The 10,000-nt window shown below is 35.8% G+C and overlaps 1 protein-coding gene across 1 annotated transcript in view; it reads right to left on the bottom strand.

The window, feature by feature from the left end:
• Positions 1 to 9,280, bottom strand: part of LOC135221278 (glutamate receptor ionotropic, kainate glr-3-like) — a 9,655-nt gene extending 375 nt beyond the window's left edge. Inside the window, exons 1-3 of the mRNA XM_064259091.1 lie at positions 8,699 to 9,280; positions 8,290 to 8,474; positions 3,393 to 3,584 (exon numbers count right to left, since the gene is read on the bottom strand). Of these exons, the coding sequence (XP_064115161.1) occupies positions 3,393 to 3,584; positions 8,290 to 8,474; positions 8,699 to 9,280 (959 nt within the window). The remainder of the gene's footprint in view (positions 1 to 3,392; positions 3,585 to 8,289; positions 8,475 to 8,698) is intronic.
• Between the last annotated feature and the right edge of the window lie 720 nt (positions 9,281 to 10,000).

Genomic DNA, 10,000 nt, shown 5'->3' with positions numbered 1-10,000 from the left:
AATGAAATACGGTTGTAAATTATCTTTTTGATTTTCAAATATTCATATGTAAATTTCCGAGACTACTGTTTTCATGAGGGTATTTACCATGCTTCACTTCAAAGAGACATGACAAGGAACAGAAATAATTACTTTTCGAGTTCTTCAATACAGGATTGAATGTTTAAAGAAAAGAGTGCATTCTCGTTATTTTTCTTTTCTACAGAACAATAGAGGCCTCTTTAACAAAGTATAGTTTGTTATATTAAGAAGTTGACTTGATATTCTTATTACAGACGCATTTATCAAACCGTTGAAAATAGAAAGTAGTATCCTAGACTGCACCGTGATGACCTGTTTCCGGCAAAGGAAAGAAGATTGAGTTATTGTGTGTCATGCCCAACGGAATAAACTTAACTAATAAATGTCAGTTTATTCTAATAACTTTTAACTTTTCCTTGGTCGTGCTTTAGTCAAACTAATTCATGTGGAACCCTAGTGCTTATTACAGGCGTTGCCACTTTATGCTGATCTCATTCGTTTCTTCTCTATTACATTTTGGGGAGATATTGTAGATGTGGCAGAAAAGTCTGCACATCTGTATGGTTTATAGTTATACGCGGAATGCTGTTCAGCCTGTTTTTTTTTTTTTTCGATACTTTGCTCCTGCTCTCTATACCATGGTTCGATTTGCTTAATCAATGTAACCCAAAATTGCCAGAATCTAAGAAGTGAATTTAATGTCCGTCAGGATTTGAAATATAGAAAAGCATATCACACTTGGAGGCATAATTTTGATCAAGAATTGCAACACCCCACTAATTAAAGTTAGATGAGTAAAAGAATTTACTGCATTTGTAAGAAAGGTGAAACTACACAAGAATTAGAGGTTCCTGTCGTCCAAGATAGAACAGAACGAGATTACGTTACCTGTTGTAAAGATATATATATATATATATATATATATATATATATATATATATATATATATATATATATATATATATATATATATATATATATATATATATATATATATATATAGTATAGCCGTAAGTGTGAGAAGGACAATTCTTTTGTTCATTATACTATCGTTGAGCATAGATTGGTATATGGTAGCAATCATTAGGTCTTAGTTTAAATATAAAGAAAAGCTTAATCGTTTGATGCCTTCGGGAACCATTTATTTGTTTAATTGTCCCAGTTGCGGCCTGGGGAAGTACGTGGGCTCAAGTGGTAGGTTATTGAAAGTGAGATTAAACTTGGATCATTGCGTGAGTTACTGCTTGTGTAAAACTAGCAAACGCCAAAAAATGTAAGGATAACATCAATTAAAATTTTTCTCTAATAATTGGCATGGCTCCAAATAACATTCAGCGTTGGATACTGGAATCATTCTTCATGGAACAGCTAGTTCTCCAATTAAGTATTCAGACCGCGTCAACCCCTCTGGATACCTCCCCTAAGTTTCCCGTTGGAACCAAACGGGCACTAAGTGTCACTCGAGTCTTCTCCTTCGGTTATTGTTCGGTATACTATGTCCCTTTATCTGATGTTTTGCTTCTCTCCTTTTATTATTTTATGTTAAATATTTATTTTAAGCCTGATTCTGTTTTAAGTTTTATGTTTCAATTCTTTAGTTTTAAGAATGGGACAGAGATAATCTTGAAAAGTCAACCAAATCATGTAGTATTGAACATAGGAATTTCGTTCTTCCCATACTTGCTGCTATATACTATATATATACTATATATATATATATATATATATATATATATATATATATATATATATATATATATAAATGTTCGTTTGTTCAAAATCTTAAAGCTCCGAAAAGTTTTCACCGATTGCGTTGAAATTTTAACACAACATTGCATTCAAATCAAATACGCGGGTTTTTTTTATAATGGGGTTCTTTCTCCTGAGGGTGTGGAGGTGAGAAGGGATTCCCTGAAACGAAGCTGGTTCTGCCCATAGATTTAGTTACTTAATGAATTTATCATACATAATTTCTGCATATGACTTCTCACTTGGAAAAGAATACTATATGGTAAACATTAGTGACATCAAAGAGGGTGGAGTTTGAAAAGGGGGTTGACAGAGAGAGAATGAGAGGGAGAGGAAGTGAGGGAGAGTAGACGGGTGTTAGGGAGAAGAAAGAGGAAAAAAGATGGAGAGAGAGAGAAAGTTGGTATTAGTGAGAAGAGAGAGGGAGAAAGACAGTGATTGTTGGAGAGAGAAAGAGTAGAGGTGGTGTTAAGTAGGAGAAAGATGAAAAAAGTGAGTGAGAGAGACAGACAGAGAAGAGCGGTTGTTTGGGAGAGAGAGAGAGAGAGTGTTAGTATTAGTAAGAAGAAAAAGGGAAAGGGACAGTGATGGTTGGAGAAAGGAAGAGTAAAAGAAAGGAGCTTTCTCTTTTCTTTCTTTTCCATTTTATCAGACTGAACCACAGCAGTGCGTGGCTGTATCACTGATGGTAGGCTACGAAGTTCCCAGCTAAATAAAGAAAGCAAATAACAGATTAGATGAAATTTCTAAAACTGGATGGAGGATATGACTATAATAATGATACAATAATAATGAACATTAAAGGCTATATAAAGTAGGTTTTAAGTGTAAAGTGAATATGGTTAGTTACTGGATGGCATTAGGATGCAAAAAAAAAAAAAAATGAAAAAATTGCAAAAAATGAAGGAATTTAGTGGTTGAATGGAAAGATTCTAAGATAAATCAGAGCCTTTTTAAAAGTCTGGAAGAGGTGGCAATGCCTGTTGCATGGTAGAGATTTGCAAACGTTGATCTGACTTTAATAAAAGATTAAACAAATTGCTTTGTAAACAAAAGCTCAGCGACAAGGCAAAGCGCTCGTAAAATTATGCGTTCGTTCCCTACAGCAGCTTCTTTTACGTATGTAAAGGTTAAGTAAATTGCTCGTCATCTGTATGTTGAAGTCACTGAAATAAAACCTCTAGTTTAGTATGGGCATTAAACCTTACATGAAGTCCATAATATTTAGCAGATTGCCCACTATTTTTATGTGTAGCATTTTAAATCCCTATGTCTAATTAATATATGCGTAGACAATAAACCCTGCAGAAAATAGCTACAGTTTAGCGGTTGTCCAATGTTTATATGCGGAAGGCATAAACTCTCACAATTAATTCCATATTGTTAATCTCCGAATATTTCGGAATGAGCTAATGGAGTGTGATCTTTAGCTAAGGCTCCTTTACTATGTTGCGCTTCGCTGTATCTTTCTCGTTGTTAACTTAATGTAATATGTTATGACGCTGCTACTATCATCTTTGACATCTGTTATAACCTTTTTTACATGAGTAAATACAATGATTATGTGATCTTTTGGGAAGAATTTCTCGTGACTGCGACAGACAAATGCGCCCAGAACTGACCTGAGATAGGAGTAAGTTTCCGTGATGGAGTGTGTACCCGCAAAGAGTAGATCCAGCATTTGATCGTAGCTGACGTCAGATGATGCATAGTTAGGAACCAGATCCAACCTTTTCCCAAGAACTTTCAGATACTGGTCCTGAGTGGTAGCCAAGGCCTCGGGGACAAATTCGCCATAATCTATCATGCCGACCCTAGATTATGTCAGTGCAAGAAACGATAGTCGTTTATGCCAGGTAGCAGCCTACCGTTATGTTGGAAACCCCAGGAAATTCCAACAAACCGGGGGCCCCCCCAAAACATTTTACATTATTATTTTACCATATAATTTCATGTAATCAGCTGCTATGTGCATGTGTAGGTTTCCAGGAAGGTTACTCTGCAGTTCGTGCCATGAAAATATGAAGTGATAGTATAGCTGTGGCCAACGAGTCTCAAGGTTTCATTATTGTGCTCTATAATCCCGCATCAAGAATTAACAACACAGTAACTTGCATCAGTATTTATTCTTTGAAACTAATAATTTATTATAATTTTTTGTATTCAACAACTGCGCCTGTATATTTGGAGAACTTTCTCCTATGCATATCATACTAAATTTAAAATCACACGCATTGTTAACTGGTAGGTTGCTACAGAAAGATAATAAAACGTTTAGATTCGTTGGGCGCATGCAGCAACAGAGTTCCATCCATGTTGATTAGCTGTGGGCACGTGTCCAGCGAGTAACTGATAAAAATGCTTTACATATTACATAGTCAAATGGTTTTCATGTTGAAATTCTTTAATATACAGATTCCTCTGACCCTATATTATCGCCTATTGCAATACGCAGTTAATACAATTATCAGAATAATAACCAACTCACAGCAACGCCAGGAACCTATCCAATAGTCAATTGTGTGTACAGTAGACGTTGATGTTAGTTTTAAAATTGACAGTATTCACTTTGTGCATAGCTAAATGTATGGTGATTAACATTCATAACCTTAATTCTTGTTCGTTCATCATAACAAGTTTTTCCGCCAATAAGGAAAGGATATAATTTTACTTTTGTTAGACTTGTTTTTATTTCTGTCTGGAACTTTCTTCAAAATTGATTTGAAAGGGTCATGTATTTTTTTACAAGTGATACTAAATTGTTACTTCACTCGAAAGATTGTTCATGGACTATCAGTGATTGTTATGTTGCCTCAAAAAGGAAAAATGAACAACGTGAGAAACAGGCCGTTACAGTTATATTACAAAATTTCTTTTGCTACATAAGTGTTAACAGAACCAACAGACAACTATCCTCATGAGGATTTTCAACAAAAATTCGGTGCAAAGTAAAACGTAAGCGCGTGAATGGTCGTACATAAAAGAATACACAATAATTCAACGATTGTAATCTGTTAAGTTAGTCACATAATCGGGGTGCAAAATGACGAGCGGTACAGGAGTCAAGTATGTAGGCCGTTAGGAGTGAATAAAAGGGTCTGAAAAAAGTTGTGTAAAATATAGTTTTGAGGGTTCAGAACTTCCAAGGGCCTGTCGCGCATTAGCTACCCAATAATAATATCGACGGTCATGTGTATAATTTTCCGGATCGTAACCGTTGATGTATAAGTGAAATATTTTAATCCATCACAATTTATGATGATTGCAGGTGGCAATATCTTGAACATGGTGTACAAATAATGAACTGAAAATTGAAATGATGGAATAACTATTTGATAAAATTGTTCTTAGTAATGTAGATTACTACAAGCAGTACTTTTCTTTAAACTGAGACCAGGCGTTGGATGCTTTTATCTTAAACAAAGACGACTTCAGATCGAGAGATGTGCAGATCTTGTTATGATTATGTTGCCATTTTGCTCAATTTGCAGAAAGTGAAGAAATTCTTCATTCCAGTGCAAGCGCTGCTGTAGTGTTATAAGGGTCAAGTGGGAACCGTGATTCACAATTAAAATATTTTAAAGTTTATGCCAGAATGAAGGAATAACGAGTTTATTTTTGGTTTAGAAATGAGGGCGTGGAATAGAGGAAGGACCTCTGAAACTGAAGTTGTTCAGCGGGCACATTTACTTGAGCATACTGGTGCTGCTGTTCAGCAATCTGGTGTTGCTCGGCAGGAAGAGGGGATCAGGGATCAATTACGAATGATCTCTTTTGTTAAAATACAACTTATGAAAAATTGACAAACAAGAGACAAGAGACCATCCGTCGATGGTCCAAGTCATAACTGCTAATATTAGGAAGGAGAAACCACCACTACGAACCACTCTATCTGAAAGAGATGAATCGTTGGCATATATTGTGTTACTCGTGTGGTATTGTCTCAGGCGCAGCCTAGTGATGTAGGAAAGCTCGTTCTAGAATACTGTTTTAGAGCCTCTGTATATTTTCACTGCACAAATGTCTGTATTTTGGATGCATTTGAAAGCGCTAGACGGTGGCCGTATGATGTGGGTATATAAAATACAAACAATATATGACCACGAGGAAATTGCAACAATGCAGTGCAACATGTTTTGCTTTAAATGATTATTTCCAAGGACACAGCATTAAATGGCACAAACGATTTCAAAGACGAATCGGCTTTACAAACAACAATTAAGAGTAAAGGAGTATACTATCATTGTAACGCGTATAAAGATGTTTGCTTTTGAGTCTGTCTTTTTAGTGAGAAACAGCTGTCTAGAATGAACTGGTGTAATAGGATAAACAAGAAGAGGTGAGGTAAAGAACATGAACAAGTCAGATGACACAGATTTTTTCATACTTCTTTTAAATCGCATATGAACGTCTTGTGCAAAACCTGTTTTCAAGCTGATGTTATTTCGTTCTATTAGCTATATTAATGAAGACATTTCTGGAAATAGTTCTTTATATCTTGTTACTATTATACCACTATGGGAGCAGTCAGTTCTTTTAGCCCTTTTCTAACTCAATATTTATGTTTATTTATTTTGACATTTCATTGCTTACTTGTATGGCCGTTATGAAATTAATCACATTCCATATATGGATTTTATAAACAACATTGTAACTGGTACGGAGAATTTCGTATGAGCGTGTTGTTTCTACCATTATTATATGAAAAGCTTGAATTTACACTGAATATTTTCAAAAGTGATTCGATGAACGTAGTCAAGTCATTATTAAGGCAAACAGTTTTAAAAAGGCAACTCCGGCTGCATGTCATTGCTATTTTCAAATGAATTCACAGCCTTAAGGCAGGTATCCAAAATATGAACTTGATAACACAGTTCCCGACCTGCTCTCCTAATGTTCACTGGTCTGTTATACACTTAAATGCGGACAGAAAAATAATGTGCATAAGTGACATTATCAATTTTTTATATATGAAGTTGTGTTTGAAACGGTTTTGTACGATAAACACGTAGATTTAAATTGTACATATGATAACTTGTACATTATGGCGCACGTTATTTTTTGGACACCATATTACTATAAACTTCTGTAGCCTCTTCAATGCTCCTACGAACTACAGAACTTGTAGAAACTTATGTTATCCAGTTCATATTGTGGATACTTGTGATAGTAAAGCTGTTAGATTATTTTCTAATAAAAGTAAAAGGAAGGCAGAATTACCCTTTGTTCGCTTTATTTAATCTCTTTGAGTAATTAGTGTAAAGAGAAAATTATACTTCTGAGAAATTGTCCTTAACAGGGTAACAACGTTGTTTATGGAATTCGCCGTATAGACTGTGATTCGTTTGATTTGGTTTATATAAGTCAACAATTACAAATCAGGATGAATCAGCATGAGTAATTAGGTAGAAATTATCTCAAGAATAAGACTCTCTTTGTGCACCCAAGTGAAAAATGACATGGAATGGATTAGCCCCATAGTGGTATAATAGTAACAATGTGTAGAGAAATTGTTTCCAGAAATCTCATGGAATCTGCCTTAATAGAGCTAATCTGGGAAAATAACATTAACTTAATACCAGATTTTACATTCTGGACCTCATTTTGTACAAGTAGTTCGAAGGATATATAAAAGAGAAGCTAAGGAATCTGAGTAACTCTTAACCTCTTTCATTTTAGTTGTTGCTTGTGAAGCCGAATCTTTTTTGTAATCTTTTGCTCCATTGTATAGATTTTGCTTGAAAATGCCTTTGAATACCTTTAAATAAAAGCGAAAAATCTTGCACCCAGTTGTTTGAGTATCCTTCCCGTGATTCTTAGTGCTGCATTATTCAAGAGTCTGACTTATCATGACTTCCGTCAGTCTGCACGATTCATATATATATATATATATATAATATATATATATATATATATATATATATATATATATAAAATGTGTGTGTGTTTGTTTGTGTGTGTATATGTATGTATGTCTATAAGTCTATGTTTGTATGTGTAAAAAGTATATGGCCACGAGGAAACTGAAACGATGACATACAAGATCTTTCTCCTTTATTCGGACATTTTCCGGTTTGACAATTCCTTAGAGGAAAGATGAAATAACTTTCATTCTGTCTGTTCAGTTTCCTCGTGGCCACATATTCTTGATATTTTATAACACGTTGTTCGTTCAGTAATAGATGTTATGCATGTATCCATACACGAGAAACACTTTTTCTCATTGTTTCCAATATGATGTCGGTATATAACCAGTATTTTTTTGTTACATGTAATAAACCACGGCCTCGATGCACTATACTACAATTTAGCAAATATCTAATCGATTCAAAGTGGCTGAAACTTGAATGTGGCCAGATCTTCTGGTGTCAGCTACTTGCTAATAAAAATTCAGAATACATTGAAATATGACGTTAGCAAATACACTTTTTTTCAAACAAAAAGTTAACCGTTTGAGAAACCTGAGAGAAATGGTTCTTTAAGAAGCTTTGGTTATTTTGGTGCATCTTGAATACCAACCTGAAATTGCTCTCTGCAAGTCCTTCGATGGTAGTGATTTTTGGCGGGAAAGCTGGAACTGTCAGGACGGCGATGAGGTTGGAAGTGTAGCTTACTACCAAGATCAATCCACCAACCCACCAGAAAGCCAGTATGAGGCGCACGACATTGTTTGACGGGGCTTTGACGTTCTGCACCAACAAACTCTTGAAAGATTGATAGGAACGGCCATTTAATATATTACTGAAGATTGCTCTGAATTATGATATTCAATATGTATGTCATTTTTGTAGACTTGGAATTTCACATATGAATATATGAAATAGGGGGTGAATAGCCAGCATTTATTCAGTAGGAAGAATCATTATAGTAAAAATGAAACAGTTACTGCAATGACTTGTTTTAAACAATTAGAAATCTTTTGTATTACCCCAAAGATGGTCAAAGAAGCTCTCATGAGGGAAATCTTGTTGTCAGGATCTGCCAGTCCAGCCAACAGGTAGAGTGTTGGTGTGACCATGATTATTGCAGCAATGACACTGGTCCATACCAAGTTTGTAAATGGGTACAAGAGACTCCTCCACATTGGCAGAGGGGGAGGTATGACAAGCGCAAACCCAAAGCCCTCATAGAAGTAAGGGGCGGTATAATCAAAATCTTTGGCTCGATTTTCGACCACGGTAAAGTAATTGATAGTCATGTTTTTGGCGCCGCTGAAGACTTCTCCAAGTAGACCAATCCATGTGCCATTGATTAACTCGCCCCAGCTGTTATCTCGTGATCGATTTGTGGTTGTGAATGAAAAGTTGAGCGTCACTGCCAAGGCATTCAGGATTCGGATGTTAGTCCCATCTACCAAGCCGCTTTCATCTCCAAAGACCAAAGGGTAATCATCATAATCAGATGCCACGTGCAAAACCTCGCCTTTGAATGTCTTGAAGCGGTCCGGGAACAAATCACTTTTGGTTAAAAACATGGACGCATTCCAGGGTCCTAACAATTCTTTTACCATTCTTCCCTTTGTATGTATCTTCATAAATGGTGGTGTAGTATACACTAATGGAATAGCTTCGTGATCTGTAAAATTAGCTTCCATTAAAGCAAGGGAAGTAACTTGCTGTATTTTTGGGTACTTTAACAATGAGCTGCTTTTCCAAAAAGAGTTGACGTTTATAATGAGTAAAGTTTTAGGCACCCAGGAGTCTGTGATTTCATTTATCCATTCTGGATACATTCCAGTTATCAGCACAACTGCACACCGACCTTGGAGTGTTGGGTTTGGGGGTAAGAATTCATGCCAGTCCCAGTCTGGGTTGGCTTTGTAAATCGACACAGGATGTCCAGTTTTAAGAATGTTTTTTTGTTCAAAATCTAATAAAGTTTCTGCTGAACCGTCTAGAAGAAATATAACCCAGTAGTTTTTCAAGGGGCCATTGACGATCTCGGAGATAGAAGTGCTCAGACTTGCGCTGAAGTTTGCCTGAAAGGGACTCTCTTTTCGCTTCAATAATCCGAAACATTCTTCTTGACAGACAAGGAAGATTCCGATTAGCGCAGCTTTGAAGGAGATGGCAGAATGAGTCATGGTTCTCAGGTGAAAACTAAGCTTCACGTCGTTGTTTTATATTCGATTTTTTGTTGCTTAATATTTCTCGTTTACTCCCATATTTCAAAGAAGTTGAGGAAGAAGAGACGGCCCGGAGCTTTCATTATGAAAGCCCAATTAACGATA

Source organism: Macrobrachium nipponense, chromosome 2 (assembly GCF_015104395.2).
Source record: "Macrobrachium nipponense isolate FS-2020 chromosome 2, ASM1510439v2, whole genome shotgun sequence".
Lineage (NCBI taxonomy): Eukaryota > Metazoa > Arthropoda > Malacostraca > Decapoda > Palaemonidae > Macrobrachium > Macrobrachium nipponense.
This window is presented reverse-complemented; position numbering and strand designations above follow the sequence as displayed.